Here is a 22,929-nt window from a genome sequence, read left to right on the forward strand (position 1 = left end):
ATTAATTCTCCTGGTTCTACAAACACACATCAGAATTGGCACCATACAGAGAACCTTGTATTAGGTTGCATCTTTGCTTGAACTCCATGAGAATTTCAATGAAAATGCTTCCTTGTGCAAAGTTACCTCCTCCACTCAGCTCTGACAACCTTATCTGAAATTGCCAAGCCAGCCATAATGGAGAGTCATGGTGCAGAATAGTCATTTGAATATGAGAAAAAAAATATTGATGAAAATAAGCTAAATAACATAAATTATCAAATTAAATCTGAGACACATGGGTGGCAGGTGAGTTTTGCTCTCATACTAGGATCAGAGATGAAGATAACGTGAGCAAACAAACATATTTCTTAGAATGTAGCAGAAATAAATCTTGGACAAGCAGGAAAGTTATGTGAAATCAAAAGCGCACCTTAAACGATGAATTCATAAATCAGAAATAATCAGCAAAAACACTAAATGAATATCTGGTTTTGATACCATGCTCAAAATGCACTCAAAATGTAATTTGCATGGTAAATATTACATGCACTACCAACATATGAGCATGCTTAACTAGACATAAAGATATGAATGTCAGTACACCAAGAGGAATGAATTCTCATATTTTATGAAAGAATGGGAAGTACTAAGTGGCATATCCATATAGATAATACAGATATAGCAAACCGAAAACACAGATGAAAGGCATAAAACATCCAGTGTTGAATCGTTCTTACCATTAGCGTCTCTAGAGGATGATAGAGATTTCTCATTGCGGATAGCTCCTTTGCCAGCTACTTGAACCAGTCTTTGAGCACGTGGTGACAATGAACTTAGATTGTTAGCAGTTGAAGATGGCAAAGAATATCGCCTGTTTAACCCATTTTTCTCCACCACATCACGGGTAAACCGTGGGGAGCCTTGACCCCTGAGTCTAGCTTTTGCAGATTCAGTTGGTGCCATATAACTGGGCACTTTTGGCATGCTATTTAACCCATTTTCTTGATTATCAATTTTTGCAGGGAAAGAAGCTCTTCTTTGGTTTGCTTTTGAGCTCTCATCGCTGACCTGCTCATCCTTAGGGCTTAACTCCTCTGTTACCTGCATGTTCTCAATTACACCATTATTTTCTGCAGGTTGCAAGTCAACTGCAGGACAGATATTAGACTCATCAGGAGAAGCATCTAATGTGGGCAATTTCAGATCTGCCTCAAGATTTAATGTTTCTGAGAGTGTTGCAGTCACATCTATCATCTTCTCAGTAGATTCCTGCTCTGACACATCAGGAGCATCAGAACTAGAAGTTTTCTTCAGAGTCTGCTTTGTTTTGTCATTAACTACCTCAGACTTATCAAAAACCTCCTTTGCAGAGTCAGAAAGTTTTCTTAAATTGCGCTTAACCTTCTCAAGCTCATTTTGAGAATGTTCCCGAGCTGAATCTGCTGTGTTTCCGAAAACTCTCCTCAGACCACGTTTGGGTTTTTCATACTCCAAATTAGAACGACTAGATCCATTTTCAACTTTTGCATTGGACAGTTTCCGAACACTTCTCTTTGTCTTTCCTTGCCCATTTGCATCACCCTTTGTCTGAGACTTTGAGGCCAGACTCTTAATTGGTTGTGAAGGGGCTTCCCAAAAGCGTGACCTTGTCCAGAGTTGAAGCCACTGCCAGGATGAGTTAGGTTCCTCTGGGCCATACTGAAGTCGTAGAGGTAATGCAGCAGGTGATGAAGCCAGAAGCTGAGAGTGATTGAAGTGCATAGTCACATAAACAGTTTGGAACGCCAGTGAAAAGAACATAGCAAAATGGCCAGAAGTTGACACATCATAATTCTTGTCATTCAATATACCCTCAGCTTGGAACAGTTAATTAAGTAGCAGCATGCATCAAAAACATTCATCACTGACAAAGTTTCTCCATATTTTGGAGAAAGGAGCCAAGGGCTGGATTACATGTTCCATGTGAAATACTTTTATGCTCATGTTCTAAAGTTCAAGCACTTGGAATAATAAGAATCCTTTGTTTATGGTATACCATTTCACAATGTTCGAACACAAGGCAATGCTACCTTGGCTTGTATAGATAGCTCATGTGTATTACTAATACAAGTCACACCTCCTAAGCTAATTAAATTCATTTCCTAATATTTAAGTCCTCTTAAAGAACATTTTTAGGTAGTGACTTGTAACAAGAATGATGAGTATTAACTACTTTATAAGGAAAATCAACAGACAAACAATCGTCAAAAAAAAGAGGGGGCTGGAGACCCAAAACAATAGATGTGAATGTCAGTGGTCAAATTTTGATACAAACAGGAGGAATCTAGAAACTACCTATAAGATGGGGCATAGAGCTACACATGACAGTTGAGTAAAAATTGGAATAATGTCTGTACTGTACTGATGTTATAAACATCACCTACCATATAGAGCAAAAGAACTATTACTAATAAAGAGTAAGAATGTCTGCAACAGAAAAGTATAACCTTGTAAAAAGACATTGTTAAGAATCAAGAAGCACGAGTGCAAGCTTGAAGCACTGGAAACAGGAGCAAATCTTAACAATGTACAAAAGAAATCAGACAACTAGTGCACACATGCAGGAAGTTTAAGAAGCATGAACATGTTCTAAACAACATGGACTCTCTATCAGCACAGAAGTTCTCATTTAGATAGCTTTATGGCATAAATCTAAGTTGCATCCAATAGTAGTATCAGAAAGCCACAGATATCTATATACAATAACAACAAAAAAGGACCATACCTTTTGAACAAAAGCATTATTTGATAAATTCTTCACCAGAGCAGATGTGCTTACTCTGAAAGAATCAGAGCTTTTAGAACCCTGCTTCAAAAAATAAATAAATAAATAAATAACAGCTAGCTTAGAAGCATGATATAATCATAAAAACACATTTATTCTCGTAGGCACTTTCACATTCAAAAAAAGAACTATGACACGCAACAACATGCTTCTGGTAATTTTTTTCAGAATAGCAAGAACAGATAAGCCTTCATCCAGTGGTCCATCTAATAAATTACCAGAAGCAGATGTTTTTTCTGCACTTCAACCCCAATATCTGAACATCTGACCTTTTGACCACGAGCTACTGCCTGGAACTTAACAATTCCCCAGGTACAGCACAAAGTAGCAACAGCTTGTCTTCTAACCAAGTGACCACGAATAAATGCTTGCAGCCTTATAATGCCCTTGAGGGTTCGAAATGCCCGGCGAGCCTTCCAACATATAATAATGTTGTCATCAGTAAAGTAAAACAGCAGAGCAAAGAATTTTTATCCATCAATAAAACTGCATGATTTTAGGGTTAATAATAATCCTAATATAAGGTCATTCAAACAATAGAATGGTTCAATCCAGATTCTGTGTTTTCATTACACTTTGTGCAAACCCATGCTTACCCAAAATTTGCATTTAGAAGTCATTTGAGTAATAAAATTCAGTACGTAGTAGAATATTTTTAAATAAAAAGGTGCTTGTGCAAAATGACGATATGTCAGAAGCTTCATTAATGCCCCAAAGTGTTTTGCACTCTCACTTTCATTGCCTCTACTCACACACACACACACAAAATGATGACATATGAGAAGCTTCATTAATGCCAGAGTTTTGCACTCTTACTTTCAAACGTGCAGTATGAAACTACTGAAAAATATTGAGACAGCACCCACTTGTACAGTCTAACATACATAAGCATTTAAATTTCAAAGCTTAAATAACTCAATATCATCAAAAACGCCTTGCTCTCCATGTAAAACCAAGAACTGATCATAATTTTATCATCCAATGGAAAGAAAAGTCTAGATCATACCATGAAAATTGTAGAAACAATTATATTTTATTCAATCTTCACATAAAATTTACCTTTAAATAAGGCCAATCATCAGCAATATAAGGTATAATGCAGAGTGAGAAGGATCTAATATGACCACCCAAATGCCAACTCAAGCAACATAAGCAGAATACTATTTCATTACATATAAATTAAGATAGTACCATAGATAATCAGCAGAGTTTACCCACAACTAAATGAAGACTATAGCAGTAAATGGCTTACACATGTTCATATCATACACACCTCTTTAAGTATAACAGTAACCATTAAAGAGAGAGTAAGCTACCAGATAACCTCTGAAAGCAGCCTGTGCCTTTGCAGCAGCTTGGTCAAGCCTAATCCTCTCAGGATCTTCCAGGTTACTCAAATTACTGATTGCGTTATCACTTCCATCCTCTTTTACAGATGGAATATTTCCCCCATCATTTGGCAATTTGGTAGGTATATCTGTCTCGGACCCCACTACATTCCTAGCACTTGTCACCAAAATAGGTGCCGAAATTGATGGAGGATCCACTGCTAGGTCAGACACAGTTACCTTGGAAGAAACCAATACCTCTCCTTTATTTGCAGAATTCTGAACATAATAATCAAACAAAAATTAGAATACGTAGCATTTTCAATCTTCAAATACTATTTAAATATTTGAAGATAACCAGTACTTTCTTACCAGCTTCTCTCTTCCTTTTGACAAATTGGATTTTGAAGATTTCTTCCCAAGAAGCAAGGTCTTGATCCATTTTGCCGGGGATTTTCCCATCTCCGTTAAAACCAAAAATAATTAAAATCCCAAGTTTTAAAATCTGGAAATCTGCGAAAGTCATACACAACAAAATCCTAATATTATCCAAGTTCCATCATTGCATGTAAGCATTAAATTAAAAAATAAAAAAAAGTAGAAACATAGCATTAAAAAAACAAAACCACCCTTCTCAATATCTCAGTACAGCCTGCAATTAATGGCAGGTAAAATTTTACTACACAACATACTCATTTTTACTTCCTAGTAAGATGAAAAACTAAATTCTTACTTAAAAAAAAAAGACACAAATCTATAAAACCAATAGCAACTGAAACTGAAACCGAAAATCCTAGAGAAATAAAATACAAAATACAAAACAGAGTTCGACAATTTTACTAACATTTTCAGCTTTACTTCACAGTCTCAAGTGAAAAAACGACAGATTAATAACCAAAGCCCACATCTGCTTTAAGTTAAACAAAATAACATAACTAAAGCCAGTAAATCAAGACCAAAAAAAAAAAAAGAGCACCAAAGAGATCTGGTCCCGTACAAGAAGCAAGCGTGTCGGCAAAACAAAAAGATAAAAAAAAAAAAAAAAAAGAGTATCAAAAGCTTTTTACCTGAAATGCCGCAAACTTGAAAGCCTTAGCAAGTTTCCATTACTGCAAAAAGAAAAATAAACAGTAAATTTTCAGAGATCTGAAGAACAATTTTTCTTCCTTTTTTTTCCTTACAACTTCATTTTGCAAGCTTAAGAAGATGAAAAGAAGCAAATGCAATGGTAGGAATGAAGAAGAAAGAAATGCACCATTGAAGATCGAACAGGAATCCTCGGAAGAGAATCTTCAGCACTGTTTTTCTTTTTCTTTTTTTGTATTTTTTTGGTTTGCTGTGGAGACTGAAGTTAAATAAATGCTGAAGAAAGAGAGGAAAACAGCCGGCGAATAATAAATTTAAAAGATGAACCCAAAAAAAAAAAAAGGGGAAAGAGGAAGTGTAAGGCTTTAGCAACTCGAAAAAAATCCAGAAAACGACGGCGTTTAATTTGTCAGTGGCCCGGGAAAGTGGGCCCTATTCAAGTCCCCATAAAGCGGCGATGGAGAGATAACATGGTCCCTCTGCCCTTGCTGGTGACCTGTCTCAATTTGCGTCAATTTCCTATTTACTTTTTTTGTCTTTTTTCTTTAAAACTTTAATTAAAAAAATGTCTACAAACATCAAAACCTAGTTAAACTCATTACTTAAAAAAAAATTAATAATTTATTATTTTATTTTAAAAAATAAAATTCAAATTTAACTTTTTAAATATAAAATATATATTTATTATTAATAAATTTTATCTACATTTCTCATAATTTTAATTTTTCTTATGTGATATTTTATTTTTTTTCCAACTAATATCATATAAATAACTTCTATCTCCATAAAGATTTAAAATATTTTAAATATAAACAAGTAACTTAATTTTAATTTGAAAGTATTTTAATTTTATTAAACAAGATTGACCGCTTAATCTTTTATGAAAACTGAACTATTCACAATGTGCTAATTAAAATATTTATGTATTCACATAATATTAATTGAGAAAAAAATGATAACATATCAATTAGAAAAAGTTAAAACCACAAAAAGAATAAGGTGTACTTGACCAATTTAATCAAATATTCCAATAAATTAATTATTTTGAAATGATTGTAAATTTAATGTGACTTGTTTAAAAAGATGCCATGAAAGGAACTTTTAGTATAAAACTTAATGTGGTAGTTGCATTTAATTTTATAAAGTCTTACATTTAATTTTACATTTAGTAGTATTTTTGAAGACCAAAGAAACTCATTAACTTCTAATAAAAGACCTTTTATGTCATGCTTGTTAATTTTTTTAATTAGGACATCAATAAAACTCAAGATTCTTTTGGTACAAAACAAAATTAAATGTACCTAAACTCAATTAAACCCGTTTTAAGACAAGTAGTGGGATCAATTGTCTAGAGGAGTGTCGAAGATTCCTTAAAAAGGCAAACAAATCACAACAATTAAAATACATGGTGGTTGCCGGCTGGCTGGCTGGTAGTTACTAATGACTAATGGAAATTATTATTATTTTTCTTTGAATCAAATAATTAAAACTACTAATGGTGGTTACATACATTTTTCAACTGATTAATTGTGATTTTAAGTGTACAATCAAATCAAGTGGACAGTTGTTAAGTATATAAGTGAGATTACACAAAAATAATCATATTTAATTATGTAAACTTTACCAACAGTTCCTTCTATTTTAATTTTTCTGACATAACACTTGTGTTTTTTTTTCTTTTCAATTAGCTCTTTATGGATAAGATCTGTTATTGAAAGAAATTGTATTTTTAATAATAAAATTATTAAAAAATTATTTTTAATTTTGAATAAATTAATTAATTTTGTAATTGATAATATTTTGATGATTTTATTCGTAATAAATTAATCAGAAAAGAAAAACATAAAATGTCAGAAAAAAAGTTAAAATGTCTCATGGAGAATGAGCCACTGACCCACACATTGCAAGTAATTAATGGTGGGCTTGTAACTGGGCCGCAAGCTATTTAATTATGTACCTAACTCTGGGCCCAAAGGCTTCCCTCTTGTGAGATTTGCGCAATTAGGGGAATCAAGGTTTGAGGTTTGCCCAGCCCAATATCATCCACTATGAGAAAAAGCCTAATTAGTCACTTCCTTCGAATCACAAAACATTTTACATTAAACATATCAATAAAAGGAGAAAAGATGGCATATGTTGTAATTTTGAACCATGAATTCACAAACCCCTCCAATCAAATGATTACTTTTTCACACTTTTATTTCATTTTAAAAAATTACTTTTATGTTTTATTAATACTTTTAGTATAATATTTAAAAAAAAATTAATTAAATTTTATATTTTTATTACGTTCGATTAAGTCTTTATATATTTTTAAATTAAATAAACTATTTTAATTTTAGATTGAGCTCAATAAACCCATATGACTAATTGTTGAGTTAGTTGAAATATCACTTTTTGTTTTAGTTGAAATATCACTTTTTGTTTTATATCAAGTGATGTTAATGTGATATATTGATATATTGTAATAGATAGCGACATAACATGCTAATATGATATGATGTTTTTATAGTCTACATCAACATCATGTGATTGTAAGATTATAATTTTAATTAATAATAATTAGTCAATTATTAATCATAAAAACTTATTTAATCTAAAATAATATATATATAGAGATTTGATTGAACATAATGAAAAAATAAAAACTTATATAAATTTTTTTAAACGAGTAAACAAATTAAACATTATATTTAATTTAAAATAAAAACTAAAAATATTAATCAAATAAAATATAAGTACTTTTACTTTTAGATTTTATTCGATAGAGTTGATAGGATTCTTCCTCGAAGGTGGAATCACTTTCCAATCAACCACAATCCAATTCACTAGTCACAATCTTCTATAGATATATATATGAAAGTTAGGTTTGTGGGAACATTTTAAAATTACAAAAGTGTATCTTCTTTTAAGGCATTCCATGTGCATTACTATAGAAAACTGCCGTTCCCCACATTAGTATGTCTCTCACTATTTTTATTAAAAGCCTTGTTTATCCTTTTTTTTCGTTTTTTTCTCTCTATAGTCGACCAACTCCATCACAATTAAAATAGAAATTTTTGAACACGGTTAATTTTTTATAAAAAAATAACACAAAATTAAGTAGATTTTGGTTTAAAGTTATTATGTTTTGTGTGTTAATTATGTCAATACGTTTAAATAGATAAAACGTGTTTAAATCATTTAAAATAGATTTGATTAATACAACTTATCATGTTGATTAATACAACTTATTTAGAAATCCGTCTAATATAAATTTAAATAAATTAATTATGTTATGTTATATAGATTTTAATTAAATTTATTTAATAAACATGTTAAACGTATTATGTCATATTATGTAACATATTTAATTTTGTAAAATATTTAATTAATCATATTATATTTATGATATAATTAAGATATGTGACCAGGAATCCACAAATCTAGTGACAAAGTAAGGATTCAATCTTGAATAGTAAAATGAAAATTTATGAGGATGGATCCATGATAAGGGGCCAAAATTAACATAATCGAGAAAGGTAGCTAAAGCTATGAACAGAAATAAAGCATCCACCGAATTACAAGAAGATAATAACGGAATTCGGTAGAACTGATACATCCTGAAAATCCGTGTTCTACGAGTGACAGCCTTTGTCCTTTTTTACCTTTCTTTTCTTTACACCTCACCGACACAACGGCGTCTCGGACACAGACCGACCGGGGCCATTGTCGTCATTTCCACTTACAATTCCCATGGGAACCGTTACAACAGTGCTTTAAAACATGATACCGATGTAAGGGGGCATTTCGGTCATGAACACACGTGATCGCCTCGTGACTCCACTGAACTTTGTTTTCACGAATCCGCCACGTTCCATTTTGGAGCGTGACTCTCAGTTACTTCGCCCCTGTCCCTGCGGGTCTACCGTAACATGGGTGGTCTACACAAAACCCAAGGTTCTCGCAAACGGGACGGGTTTGAATTCAGAGCCAAAAAATTGACTTTTACCCTCTTTTCCCTCTTTTAAATCCCATTTGCAATTTAATATGATAGATCGCGTATCTTAGGATCAAGATTTCCTTTGCATTTGCATGTCACCAACCAACTACTCGAGTCTATTCCGTCTCGATTGTATAAAAATCGGATACCGTAAGTCGGATTTAGAAAAATTATTTGATTCTTATGTTCTTTTAGTTGTTTAAAAGTTCTTTCACTTTCTCAATTATTAGCTTTCATCTACCGGGTCTCAGAAAAGTTTGCTAACTATTTAGTTGAGTAGTGAAATGAAGTGATAGCTTGATCTTACGCTGTGTGGTTCCCATTCTATCATTTTGTATCTATATTCAACCTTTAATTAAAGTAGTGAGCAAAACCCAGGTCACAAATTTGTCTTTTTTCAGGCAAAACTGCATTTATTGGGGTGCTGGTGCTGTATGCTAAACGGGTTATGAGCATTATGCAACAGAACACATGAAGAAGTAAATGTGATTTCTCCATTCCCAAGAAATGTTTTCTTCAACTTTTTAAGGTTTTGCTTTTCTTTTTTTTTTTTTTTTGAGTTTTAAGTGGAAAGAGAGGAATGGAGACTTTCAGAGTTGGTTTCTGTTCATTGCTTTCTGTAATTTTCATGCTTGTTCCAGTTTCAATGGGGCAGCTTACTCCAAGTGAAACCAGGATTTTTTTCCAAGTTCAAAGGCTTCTTGAATATCCTGAAGTTCTTCAAGGATGGACAAATTGGACCAACTTCTGTTACCTCCCTCCTTCTGCTTCTCTCAAGATTGTCTGTACAAACAGTCGAGTAACAGAATTAACTATCGTTGGAAACAAGAGCTCTCCAGCTCACAGCACAGCGACAGCTTCAGGGAATGTTGTTGCAGGTTCTCAACAGGCTTTGTCTGGGAAATTCTCCATTGATGCATTATTCACTGTCCTGACAAAGCTTTCGAATTTGAAAGTACTGTCCCTGGTGTCCCTGGGGTTGTGGGGTCCCTTGCCTGCTAAGATCAACAGGTTTCGTTCACTTGAAGTTCTTAACATAACCTCAAATTTCATTTCCGGGGAGATTCCTATTCAGATTGCATCGTTCAAGAATCTAACCAGTCTTGCTTTGGCTGACAATCTGTTCAATGGGAGTGTCCCAGATCTTACAGGCTTGGCACACCTTGAAAAGCTGAATTTGGGTGGCAACCACCTTGGTCCACAATTTCCTTCATTAAGCCAGAGTCTTGTGAGTTTAATATTGAGCAAAAATTCTTTTAGATCTGAAATCCCTTCAGGATTGAAGAAATTCTATCAGCTTCAGATGCTGGATATCTCTTCTAATGGATTTGTCGGACCAGTCCCATCTTTTCTGTTCTCCCTGCAGTCAATTCAGTGTCTTAATCTGGCCCAAAACCAGCTAAGCGGGGCCCTTGCAGTGAGCACAGCCTGTAGCAAGAACCTCATGTTTGTAGATATCTCAAACAACCTTTTGATAGGAAAACTCCCTCCATGCATAGGATCAAGTTCGACAAACAGAACACTCATTAGCTCATGGAATTGTCTGTCTGGTGGAAATTCAAATCGTCAGCATCCACATTCATTTTGCAACAAAGAAGCATTGGCTGTCAAGCCTCCAGTCAGAAGAAAAGAGCAAAAGTCTGGGATCAAAATAGGCCTAATGCTTGGTATCATTGGAGGCGTTCTGGGCATTGCAGGAGCTATTGCTTTGTTAATTTTGGTCATTGTCAGAAGATCAGAAAGAACTGAAGATGCAAACTATGAAAGATCCATTGCAGACAAAATGTCTGTTCGTAGCTCTCCAAAACCAGCCATTGATTCAAGTAAGACTATTCAAAACCGTTCATGCAAGCATCATTTCAAAATTGTCATCATTCAACCTACTAAATTTGCTCCATTTTGCTACACTCCAGGGCGTGTGCCTCAGACAATGAGATCAGCTGCAATTGGGCTTCCTCGATATCGTGTTTTCAGCTTGGAGGAAATTGAAGATGCAACAAACAACTTTGACCCATCAAATTTTATGGGGGAAGTATCTCAAGGACAGGTAAAACATTCGTGTTTAAATCCCATTACTCGTTAGTCCCCTGAGACATGAAACAAGAACAAAAGATTGAAAAATGGTTACTCTGACGTTTGCAGCTCTATAAAGGTTGGCTCGTAGACGGCTCAATGGTGGTGGTGAAATGTCTGAAACTAAAGCAGAAGCATTTACCTCAAAACCTCATGCAACACATGGAAGTTCTGTCCAAGCTAAGACATCGGCATTTGGTTAGCGTTCTGGGACACTGTATTGTTACTTACCAGGATCATCCCAACACAGCAAGTACAGTTTTCGTTGTCTTTGAGCACATTTCGAATGGATCATTGCGGGACTATCTTACTGGTAAACAAGCTAACCCCCACAATAAAACTCAGACAACAGGGGCAAAAGCATATGTTTTAAGAATTTTAATTTACTTTCGATGCGATTATTGGCAGATTGGAGAAAGAAGGAAATACTGAAATGGCCGCAGAGAATGGCAATCACCATTGGTGCTGCTAGGGGAATCCAGTTCTTGCACACAGGAATTGCCCCTGGCATATACGGAAACGATTTGAAGATTGATAATATCTTGTTGGATGAGACTCTTACAGCCAAAATCAGTAATTACAACATCCCCTTGCCACTTAAGGTATATGAAACAGAAGGAAAATTCAAATTTATTTCTGAATTTTATCTGTTCATTCTGTTTCTCATTTTTGTTTTTCTGTTTCCCTGATGAAATTGCAGGCGGGTTCAGAAAGCCCCCTGGCCAATCGTCTTAGTAGGTAACAGCCTTTTCTCCCACCTTGTCCACTGCAATTTTCATTCCTTCCAAGGCTATAAACTTACAACTACTCCTTTCTGCAGTGATGAAAATGCAGAGAAGGAAGACATTTATCAGCTGGGAATTCTTCTACTTCAAGTAATTACTGGTAAACCGGCCACATTCACAAGTGAACTGGATGAGCTTAAACTTCAGGTATGTAGTTCATTTGTTCCATTTCTCCAGGCAAAACCGTTTAAAAAAAAAAAAAAGCACCAAGGCAGTGCATGAAACTGCCTGTTTCTCCTTGCAGCTGGAACAGGGCTTAGCTGAAGGGCCATCAAAGTTAAGAGATGTTATAGATCCCTCCATTCGGGGCACTTTTGCATACGAATCAATGAGAACCACAGTCGAATTCGCTCTCAATTGCCTGTGCAAAGATTCGACCAAGCGCCCCTCCATAGAAGATGTTCTTTGGAATTTGCAGTACTCAATCCAAATTCAGGACGGATGGACCAGCAGCGGAAACCTTGCCACACATATGTAATACTTCATTACATTTTCTCAACTGTAGGCAAAAATAAACGTTGGGATTTCCATTTGTATTTATATAAGATTTTTTGTCGCAAATTTTCATAATAAAGTTTCCACATGGACGTTTGTTTTACTTTTTGCTGGGAGCTGAGTTATGGTTTCTATATGCTTTGAGCCTTAACCCAGAGTGCTGCCGCAAGAAGAGAACAAGGAGGGGCAACTCATTTCTTTACATTCGAATCATACTAGCGGCTAGCGCCCCTAGACTTCCTGCCTTCCCCCAGACCGGAAGAGGGAAGAGAGAAAGGAAAGACAATTCCGGCACGATCCTGGGCATCAACGGCCTTTTCACCTAAAAGAGAAAGTTTAAACCAACTTTAAACAAATGAAGCACAAGAAGGTAAAACAATCATTTCAATTAAGGGAGCACCATCCATCCACAGAAAACAAACACCACATCTAAGTCAAAATAGTTTGCAACACATTTTCAGTGTCAATGTTATTTAGACAGGCCATTGGACTATTTTTTTTGACGTTCCATAGAACCAAACCATGAGGTATTAATCAGCAGTCCAACTCTGCTCGACAATCTCACGGACTCTCCTATTGTATTCACGCTTGTTCTCACTAAACATCCTAGCAGCTTCTGAATTTGCAGGAGAATTTGGATTCGGATCACAGAGCAATGACTGCACACAAAAACTAATATGGATTAAAACAACAGAACAGAGACAGAAAGAGAGTACATAGTTTTATAACATAATACCTGTGTACCATTAGATCCTAGGACTCTTAATTAGAGGTATCAACTATTAAGTTTGGGACTGGGAAGGGTAAGCTCCGATTGTTTAGCCCAAGGCCCAACTTTTGGATATATTACACATGCACACACACACACACACACACAAGCTATCTCATTAATGATTTCTGCAAAGATATTAAGAGGAAAATCTGATTCCTTCACATGCATGCCCGACAGGACCAAATAATATTTGTCTAAGGCTCAATATTCCAGGTTAACACAAACATATTTGATACTATCATCATCTTAATGAAAGATCTTCCAATCAATAACAGCCAGCTGGTGGTCGTCTGTACAGCTTTGGAATGGCAACCAATGTTTCTGCTTCCACAACTTTCATATGAAAGTTTACAATATGAGGTAGGTAGTTTAGAAGCAAAGGCTAAAACACACTTGAATTGGAATGAAATCATATTTTATTCCATGGACCTTAGTTAGCTGCAACTCAATGCCTGAAGAATTATAAAGTACCTGAATAGATGTCAGTATTGCCGCTACATCATAAATTGGACTCCACTGATTTTGTAGAATGTCCAAGCAGATGCTTCCATCTGCATAAACTGAAAAAATAGCAAGATAAAATTGGGATTAGAACCAGAACAGCTAAAAATTATTGCCTAAAAAATATGCCAGAGCACACAGATAAAACATTTATTTTTTTTTTGAAATCAATACATAAAACTTTTTCATAACAAATAAAATACAATATCAATAGAAAGTTAGGTTTTAATGGCAGAAAACCAGAAACTGAAGCCAAACACGTAAACTTGTTATGTCAACATCAGCTTAGAAGCCTCAATCGTATGTATAGATGTTAGTGGATGGCCACGGAAATTTTGGAACTCCACGAATGATTGGAACTTGGAATATCAGTCCCATGAGGCATACAGTTCACATGAAATGAACAGCAGAATGCTGCTCTGTTCTGCCTTAAGAGGTGCCAATGACACAAAGAACTAGCACATCATGGCATTGAACTTCCGGAACATTAGCTGATGTTTGATTCATTAACAAATGTAGTCCTCTTCCGAGCACCCACTTTACAACTAGAGGTCTACTCATTCACAAGTATAGTCAATAAAAGATCAGAGCATAATCACAGCCTAGTATAGTTTCACCCTATATATTACAACTAGAGGTCTACTCATTATGTGTTATAGTAACGGACAAACATAAACAGCACAGTTTCACCCTGTATATATTACACCCTCATGCAAGAAAGTAGAAGTTTATCCTACACTAATATGTCAAATGTTGAATACAACAATTAAGAAACTGCCACATATGCGAGAAAAATCAAAATGTAAACTGAAAATGTGTATGTAGTTAGAGAATAAAGTTAGTATAGTGCTTACTGTTTGGATGGAACATTCGAGAAACAAAACGAACCGTTGGTGGCTTGTTCGGATAATCCTCCGTAAACTGAAGAGTCAGTTTAAACGTACCTGAAAGACTCAGAAATATCACAACAGAGATGAATTTATAGTTCTTAGCAGTATACCCATGTTCTATGATAATTATCCAAAGAAATAGCTTAAATAAGCATGACCGTTTTGTTTTGTTTTGTTTTAGAGAGCTACTAGACATAATAGAAAGTCAAGGATTCATATACTCAAAGCGTATCAGCCTTTTCATTTTGGTTAAAAGGCAGAGGCTGAATGAGCATCCCCTCCAAGAATATCCTCACAAGATTGTTTAACATCTTCTGCTCCATTATTCACATGAAAAATATGTCTTAAGGAACCACCATCAGTGCCACTCTGGTCAAACAAATCCTAACCTTCAGCATTTGGTAAGTATCAACACATAGGACTCACATACGCTCTGTTCTGTTTTTGGGGCAAAACTTACTCAATTATAGCAAACAAATTCACAAAACTATTCAAAAAAGCTAGTTGTAGATGAAGCATTTAACCAATTAATGTATGGGAAATTGATAATATCATTAAGGCATTGCACAATTACAGGGAAATTTGTCTCCAATTGGTTAGGTTTTATCAATATATAGAGTGCATAGCAATCGTTAAAGAGGTAAAAGGAGACAGGCAAACAAATCCACCAAACAACTATAGATAAATTGATAATTGAAACTGAAAAATGCAAACAAGTATACTTTACCTCCATCCCATGGGGTGTCATCAGGCCTGCAAATCAATCAAGTAAAGACATTAGCACAACTTCATTGGATCTTTCTCCAAAAACATCACAGGAAAAACAAGCAAACAAAGTAGGAAAAGACAATCCAGCCTTGTTTCGTCACATACCCAAATATAACAGCATTCCAGAGCATAATATTGTTATCTTGAGGAGCACCACTAATTCCTGCAGGAGGATCTTGTTGCAACCTCTTAAAATCCCTCATCAGTCTTTTCCTTGCTGGAGTCGACATCCTCACCGCCTGCCAATTCAAGAGGAAGCCAATTCAAAATCATTACCAAGATGCACACAATAAAAGAAAGAACAAACCGGAGTTCTTTAACATAAACATCAAACACAACGGGAGGCAGCTCTCTTCCATGCCATAGACTCTACCCAACATCCCCATGATTCGAACTAAACACTTCCACCCTGGAATCTCAACCTCTAATCATTGGGACGTCCATTGGGGACTACCTAACCTCAATTTACTAGCCATCATATCAAAAAACATTGATAACATAATTTGGTTAAATATAAAGCAATAAAGAGAAAGAACCAAGGTAACATGAGCGGACTTTTGCTTTTAACTTTTGTTCCAGACACTGATTCAGCAGATGACAACAATTAAACAAAAAAACCCAAGATTTCAGTTTAAGACATTTAGAAACAAAAAATCTCAGAGAATCTAGCCATAAAGAGTTAAAATCACCATAAAAATCAGCTAAAAGCACACATCTAATTAATACCCAAAAGAATCAATCTTGAATCCCCAAATCTTACATAACCCTAGATCCATAACTACAACAAGAACGATCAAAAACCTTGAAGCTTCATATCTAACAATCAAAAGAGTTTCCCTCGGATATATAATAACCAAACGCAAATCGAAGCAAAATTAAAGAAAAGAAACAAAAAAAAAACACAAAATAGGGTCTTACTTTCTGAGTAAACGCGGCGAGTTAACTAGGATTCTCCAAAAGCAAGCTAACAGAATCACAACGAGTTAACAAAAGAATTAAAAAGAACAGATTTTCCCTTCCCAAGATTTCCTCAGGAAACAAACGGAGAAGTCTATCAGAGAATCATCTCCTTTTTAATTAACTATAAGCCGAAAGATCCAAAAGAGAAGATTTTATTTTCCAAGATTTATTTTATTTTCTTCTTTATTTATAACAGAGCAAAGCGATGATGGCTCACTTTATATATAAGTCTCTTTTTCTGAAAAAATAAAAAAAAAGAATTATTTTTCCAATTTTAATTATTCATCTTTTCTTAATTTCACAAAATTAGGATAAAACTTTTAATTTTAATTTTAAACATTATAAAAATAAAAAATAGATTAAAATAAATGTCAGAAAGAGTATTATTTAATTAATTTTTAATTCTCCTTTATTTTATTTGGCGGACCTTAGCTGCCAAGTTGCTAGCTAGGCGACTCCATGCATTTATTCCCACTTGTACCTTTATTTTTTTATATAATAAGATGCATAATTTAATTAAATTTTATTTTTTTAGAATGTTCATTTTTCACTATAGTAAATACTTATATAATTAAATTTTTCGATGTAGACACTGGGAAAAGTTTTTTCAAACAGGAATTATGCACATGGGCGGTCGAAAATATATATGATTAATCATGACACGTTTGTTTTTCCTATTGAAGCATATTAAATTTTATTAGTTGAAAAACTTTATTCCCAACTTTGATAAGGAAATCTTGCTACCAAATCAATTTCATTACTTAAAAAATAAATAAATCATGGGCTTTCACTATCATAGTGGGTTTTTTCATTTATACTCAAAACGAGTTAAATTTTTTGAATATAATTTTTATTTTATATATAATAAAAAATTTGATAATATTTCACTTGTTTGCCACTTTTGATATTCATGCGTAAATCTCACGCCGTGGGAATTTTATTTTATTTTTGTATAAAAAATTAAAATATCTTTATAATTATTCGTTTATTGAATAATTTATAATTTATATTCTTTTCTCGAGTTACTTATATTTTGGGTCAATTTCAAAGTATAAAGTAGATAAAAGAAAAGGTAATGGTTTTTTTTCCTTTTTTATATTTTTGGGATATTCTCAATCTTCTTCTTTCATCCATTCAAAGAAAAAAAAAATAATGAAAGGTCTATGAAATTTTCATAATCTTTTTCTTTAATTTTCTTTTTTTTGGCTTAATAAGCTAATATCTTACCTTAATGTTATTCTTTAATCAAAGAATTATATTCGAATTTTTTATTATTAAAGAATTAATTTCTAAAAAAAATTCCAATTCAACTAATTCAACCAGAGAGCATTAAACTCTATTAAGATTGTATTTTTAGTATAATAAGAAAATATTTTGTCTTCAGTCATTTTTTAAATCTTGAATTTCATCCTTCACTTCCATCTTCATTATGTAATTTTTTTTTCTATTTTCTTGATTTTGGCATAATCTCATGAAACAGCAAATATTGAAACTGGTGACAAAGGGATCGTACAAAGAAGCACTCCATTTGCACACTCAACACCACAAAGATTCATTGCTTCCCAACAAATTCACGTTTCCTCCTCTGTTCAAAGCCTGTGCCAAGCTCCACTCGCCAATCCAGGGCCAAATCCTCCATACCCATCTCATCAAAACCGGGTTTTCCCATGACATTTACGCTGCCACAGCTCTCACTGGCATGTACATGAAACTGCACCACTTTGAGTATGCTCTCAAGGTGTTTGCTGAGATGCCTGACCGGAACTTGGCCTCGTTAAACACGATGATTTCTGGGTTTTGGAGGAATGGGTATTGGGAAGAAGCTTTGTTAGTGTTTAAGGAGATGGTTTTTGGATTGTCGAGGCCTAATTCACTTACTATAGCTACTGTTTTGCCAGCTTGTCAAAGTCTAGAACTTGGCATGCAAATTCATTCTTTGGCTGTTAAGTTGGGGGTTGAATTGGATGTTTACGTGGCAACTTCATTGCTGACTATGTATTCTAAGTGTGAAGAGATAGTTTTAGCCACAAAAGTGTTCGTGAAGATGACTAATAAGAATGTTGTCAGCTACAATGCTCTTGTTTCAGGGCTTTTGCAGAATGGGGTTCCACGTATGGTGTTGAACGTGTTTAAGGAAATGAGGGACAGTTCACTAGAAGAGCAGCCCAATGCTGTTACTTTGCTTTCTGTCATATCTGCCTGTGCAAGTCTTTTGTATCTACAGTTTGGCAGGCAGGTTCATGGGGTTGTTATGAAAGCTGAGATGCGGTTTGATACTATGATCGGAACTGCACTTCTTGATATGTATTCAAAATGTCGGGCATGGCAGTGGGGTTATGATGTTTTCAAGGAGATGAATGGAAACAGGAACTTGATAACTTGGAATTCAATGATTGCAGGGTTGATGTTGAACAATCAAAGTGAGATGGCTGTTGCACTGTTTGAGGAGTTGGAATTTGAAGGAATAAAACCTGATTCAGCAACATGGAATTCGATGATAAGTGGGTTTTCGCAGTTAGGGAAGGGATTTGATGCCTTTAAGTATTTTGAGAAGATGCAGTCTGCTGGTGTAGAACCGAGTTTAAAATGCTTTACCAGTCTTTTGCCCGCTTGTTCAGTTTTGTCTGCTTTAAAGCAGGGAAAAGAGATTCACGGGCATGCTATAAGGAGTGGCATTAGTAAAGAGGAGTTCATGGCTACTGCATTAATTGACATGTATATGAAATGTGGGCATTCCTCTTGTGCACGTAAAATGTTTGATCACTTTGAGTCAAAGCCTGATGATCCAGCATTTTGGAATGCAATGATTTCCGGTTATGGAAGAAATGGAGATAATGAATCAGCATTGGAAATTTTTGACTTGATGCAGGAGGAGAAGGTAAAACCGAATTCTGCAACTTTCATATGTGTTCTATCTTCATGTAGTCACACCGGTCAAGTTGACAGAGGACTGCAAGTTTTCAGAATGATGGTTGAAGATTGTGACTTGAGCCCAAATCTTGAGCATTTTGGTTGCATAATTGATCTTTTGGGTAGATGTGGCAGACTAGAAGAAGCCAAAGAAATAATACAAGAAATGTCCAACCCTCCTGCTGCGGTTTTTGCTTCTCTGCTTGGTGCTTGTAGGTGTCACTTGAATTATGAGCTAGGAGAAGAAATGGCCATGAAGCTTTCAGAGTTAGAGCCAGAGAATCCAGCTCCTTTTGTCATACTGTCCGACATTTTCACTGCAGTAGGAAGGTGGGGAGATGCGGAAAGAATAAGACAAGTGATAGATGACAGAGGATTGAGAAAACGATTCGGATTTAGTTCAATAGCAGTAACATGAAAAGGAACATCTTCTGGAAAATGCTTTGATGCCACCTTATTCAATTACATTTCTGCATCTTCTTGGATTTTTCCAGGTTACTGGAAAAGAAGTTTCACTCTTCAACATTTGTTTCTCTGGAAACTGGATAGCTATGTGACAAGGAAAAAACTCCCTGAATTTTGCTCAGTTGCACGCATGAAAGGAAACATCAAAATTGACTGGATTTATTTCAATTGAAATTACATGAAGAGAAGCTGCATATACAGAATAGATTGTAAACTGAATCAAATTCAACTACATCTCTGCATCTCGAAAGGTTGCGATTACAACAGAAACTTCAATGATTCAACATTTCTTTCACTGAAAACCCAAAGTAGCTATCGAAAAAGTTTGGGGGCTCAAATATGAAGCAAGAGATCACATCTCTGAGAGTAATTACACCGATAACTTCATATTCATTCTCAGCTACTACATAGATCCTGTGCACCAATTTGGTGGCAAGACTCTGGATCACACTACCAAGAGTTGAATCTACCTTGCATGTTATTGGCGGGGTGAGTCTGCCAAATTCTTGGCCCATTGAGACAACAGTATTCATGAAATCCTTCACAGTGAGCTGCCTGAAATCAAGAATCAAGTAGATGAAAGCATTGTTAAACCAATAAGGGTTGTGTGGAATATTCTTTGCAAGGTTACTAAATAATAATTTCTTGGAGAGAGATTAGGTAAGTATCTTCTGAAGTGATCTAAGTCACGTTTCTTCAGCAATTCAGCATATGTAATTTTTTAATGGACTATAATAGATAAATAACAGAACTTATCTTTTAGCTTGGTTTGCTGATTATCGCTTCTTGTTGGTAAATAGTTTTTGGATGGGAGTGATTGAAATTTCAGCATCTAAATATGAGGTATGCTATGCAGTTTTAAAGCTTTATGCCCTTGCCTTGCCATACCTGAAATTGGAGAAAAGTTCAGGTTTGAGCAGCAAGTGTCTGATGTCTCTTATGCTTATATTCCCAACAATCTTTTTGCTTGGCCCCTCTACAACCGGAAGACCGCCAACTTGGTTGTCTCTCATTCTCTTGAATGCTTCAAGAACCAGGCCATCACTTTGGATGCTAACAACCTGGCAAAGTACACACAGAGATTATTTAAGTTTCATATTGAAAGTAGCTTGAAAAATACTTTTCAGTTATTTTGAAGTAACCAATAAAGTTTCACCTCATCAGGAGACATGAAAGGGAGTCCCAAATCAGAAATAGGCCGTGAAGAAATGCAGTCGAACCAGTCCCTCCCTCTGCATCCTTCCAGACCTCCAACAACTGCAGATTGAGTGATGTAGTTCTTGATATCGGGCTTGCCTGGCTCAATTACAGGCACATTTCTCAGCTTATATTTTGAGAGTAGCAGTAGGACACTCAACATGGAACTGTCCGTTGCAACTGGAACGAATGGAGCCCACCTGTATGATTTAACTATTGACCTTACCTGAAAAATAAAAAAAATACAATATCATGCGCTGAGTACCTTTCAAGATGGTGTAAAAAGAAGACTAGATCATCATCCTGATGTCTAATTTGTGTTTTACTTGGTCCCCATATTATCATTCATAGAGAAAGGAAACTAAGGATTAAAGATTGACAAACATGGCCTACTGCACCCGCAGAGCCAGTAAAAATGAATATATAATGGTAAATTGAACCAAAATTTTTGTATACATAATCAGCGTTTCACCATAAACTTACAGTGGTTGACTTGAAGGGTTCTTCTTGAAGGATAACTTTGTAAAAATCCTCGCCCAAGTTGTCAGCAGCTGACGGAGCATCTTTTCCTACACCTTGATCAGCTGCCACGCCACCAGCCACAGCAGCTCCTACTGCAGCAACAGTTAGTCCAGCAACTGCAGCAGGACCTGTCACACCCATTGCTATTGCTCCAAGAGCTCCAAGGGCTCCAGCACCTAAACCAGCAGCTGTAGCAGTGCTGGCTGATAAAGCAACAGCAGCAAGTTCTGCACTCTCTAGTACCCAGAGAATGATTGCTGAGTAATCTATAATTCCTAAGTATCTTTCTCTCCAGTCCAAGCTAGTTGCTATATCTGGGTTTCTCACAGGAGCAGACAGAATGTTGCATTCTGATAGAATCTTAACGGCATCAGCAATTGTAGCTTCTGCTTCAATTTCAATCACTAGAAAAAGTATTGTCACCGCACAACTATTAGAAACTGAGGCATTTTCCATTACTGATACTAAGTACATGAACTTAAAATTGCTTAACTTCTAGATTCAACAAAGCTTTTATTATCACCTTTGCCACCAGGAACTTGTGGGAAAGATGAAACAGGAATCTTGGCAAATGAAGCTGTTAAAGTCTCCTGCAACGGTTGTGGTAATTTCTTCCTGGACTTTATTTTCTCAAAATAAGCATCACAGCTGGAAAGTGCTGAACTTCCATTGGCTTCTTGTGCTTGTGCCATCTCTACATCAATGTGCAGCATGATTAGCTCACTATCCCAATTTGCACCTTTTACTGTTTAGAATCCATGTATCTACATTCTTTTATATCTCAATATGGCTTGATTAACATCGAAATTTATAAAATCATTCATTTAATTTGCTTTTGGAGAGCCATTATATTCTTGAACCAAAAGACCAGTCAAGAATCATTAGTACCATAAAAATCTAACAGGGGTAAATATAAAAGCTTGATACTGAATCTATGGTAGAACTGTAAAAACTATGATCTGATATCTGCAGTGATAATATTTACACAAGAAAATGGTTTGGATATCAAAGCTAGATAAAAAAATAACACCCAAAAGAAGGATTTGACGTGATATACCTGCAGAAAAATTGCTCAGGCAATTGGGATCGGAATTCCGCTTTTGTGGGCAAGGAAGTTCTCTGTTCATATTCTGTGATGAAATTATTAGATTTAGTTATGCATGGGCCTTGTAATGCCACGTGTAACCAGTGGACACATGGCATACTCTGTGGTTTAGCACATGTTGTTTGAACTGGTCTGATGAGGCAAACATGGTGGGCCTCGGGTTTTTAGCATTACCAGGCACTGTTGCATGGATCTTCCGGGCCTGACACCCCTGGGTTCCTGGGCTTGACTATGTCTCTCTAATCTGGTATATGGTGTTCTTGTTAGTGCTTGTTATTGTTGCC

At 35.4% G+C, this 22,929-nt stretch overlaps 5 protein-coding genes across 7 annotated transcripts; 2 read left to right on the forward strand and 3 right to left on the reverse strand.

Annotated features, from left to right (window-relative positions):
* Positions 1–6: 6 nt before the first annotated feature.
* Positions 7–5,546, reverse strand: IQD28 (IQ-domain 28). 2 transcript variants are annotated; one of them, XM_021444098.2, is made up of 8 exons: positions 5,390–5,546; positions 5,202–5,243; positions 4,507–4,647; positions 4,123–4,413; positions 3,076–3,219; positions 2,747–2,827; positions 720–1,722; positions 7–154 (listed from the first exon to the last, which is right to left on the reverse strand). In XM_021444098.2, exons 3-8 carry the CDS (start codon positions 4,594–4,596, stop codon positions 123–125), a joined length of 1,641 nt encoding a protein of 546 aa, XP_021299773.1. In that variant the 5' UTR covers positions 4,597–4,647; positions 5,202–5,243; positions 5,390–5,546; the 3' UTR covers positions 7–122. The 2 variants fall into 2 exon arrangements, with proteins under 2 accessions (XP_021299773.1, XP_021299772.1); XM_021444097.2 differs by having other exon boundaries at positions 3,025–3,219.
* Positions 5,547–9,243: 3,697 nt separating this feature from the next.
* LOC110428175 (Leucine-rich repeat protein kinase family protein) lies at positions 9,244–12,691 on the forward strand. 2 transcript variants are annotated; one of them, XM_021443914.2, is made up of 8 exons: positions 9,244–9,352; positions 9,604–11,025; positions 11,116–11,249; positions 11,345–11,588; positions 11,684–11,877; positions 11,976–12,013; positions 12,096–12,207; positions 12,305–12,691. In XM_021443914.2, the coding sequence occupies exons 2-8, from the start codon at positions 9,783–9,785 to the stop codon at positions 12,536–12,538; spliced, it is 2,199 nt and encodes a 732-aa protein (XP_021299589.1). In that variant the 5' UTR covers positions 9,244–9,352; positions 9,604–9,782; the 3' UTR covers positions 12,539–12,691. The 2 variants fall into 2 exon arrangements, with proteins under 2 accessions (XP_021299589.1, XP_021299588.1); XM_021443913.1 differs by having other exon boundaries at positions 9,276–11,025.
* Positions 12,692–12,911: 220 nt separating this feature from the next.
* LOC110428176 (ubiquitin-conjugating enzyme E2 2) lies at positions 12,912–16,643 on the reverse strand. The gene is made up of 6 exons (XM_021443915.2): positions 16,405–16,643; positions 15,592–15,725; positions 15,446–15,471; positions 14,683–14,772; positions 13,799–13,887; positions 12,912–13,214 (listed from the first exon to the last, which is right to left on the reverse strand). Exons 2-6 carry the CDS (start codon positions 15,714–15,716, stop codon positions 13,086–13,088), a joined length of 459 nt encoding a protein of 152 aa, XP_021299590.1. The 5' UTR covers positions 15,717–15,725; positions 16,405–16,643; the 3' UTR covers positions 12,912–13,085.
* Positions 16,644–17,590: 947 nt separating this feature from the next.
* Positions 17,591–19,816, forward strand: LOC110428183 (Pentatricopeptide repeat (PPR) superfamily protein). The gene has a single exon (XM_021443926.2). It carries the CDS (start codon positions 17,918–17,920, stop codon positions 19,772–19,774), a length of 1,857 nt encoding a protein of 618 aa, XP_021299601.1. The 5' UTR covers positions 17,591–17,917; the 3' UTR covers positions 19,775–19,816.
* Positions 19,817–19,952: 136 nt separating this feature from the next.
* Positions 19,953–22,821, reverse strand: LOC110428185 (Cystathionine beta-synthase (CBS) protein). Its single transcript, XM_021443930.2, has 6 exons — positions 22,598–22,821; positions 22,064–22,234; positions 21,502–21,944; positions 20,978–21,244; positions 20,710–20,882; positions 19,953–20,376 (listed from the first exon to the last, which is right to left on the reverse strand). Exons 1-6 carry the CDS (start codon positions 22,665–22,667, stop codon positions 20,094–20,096), a joined length of 1,407 nt encoding a protein of 468 aa, XP_021299605.1. The 5' UTR covers positions 22,668–22,821; the 3' UTR covers positions 19,953–20,093.
* Between the last annotated feature and the right edge of the window lie 108 nt (positions 22,822–22,929).

The sequence above is a fragment of the Theobroma umbraticum genome, unplaced genomic scaffold (genome assembly GCF_002168275.2).
Source record: "Theobroma umbraticum cultivar Fairchild unplaced genomic scaffold, ASM216827v3 scaffold_31.0, whole genome shotgun sequence".
NCBI lineage: Eukaryota > Viridiplantae > Streptophyta > Magnoliopsida > Malvales > Malvaceae > Theobroma > Theobroma umbraticum.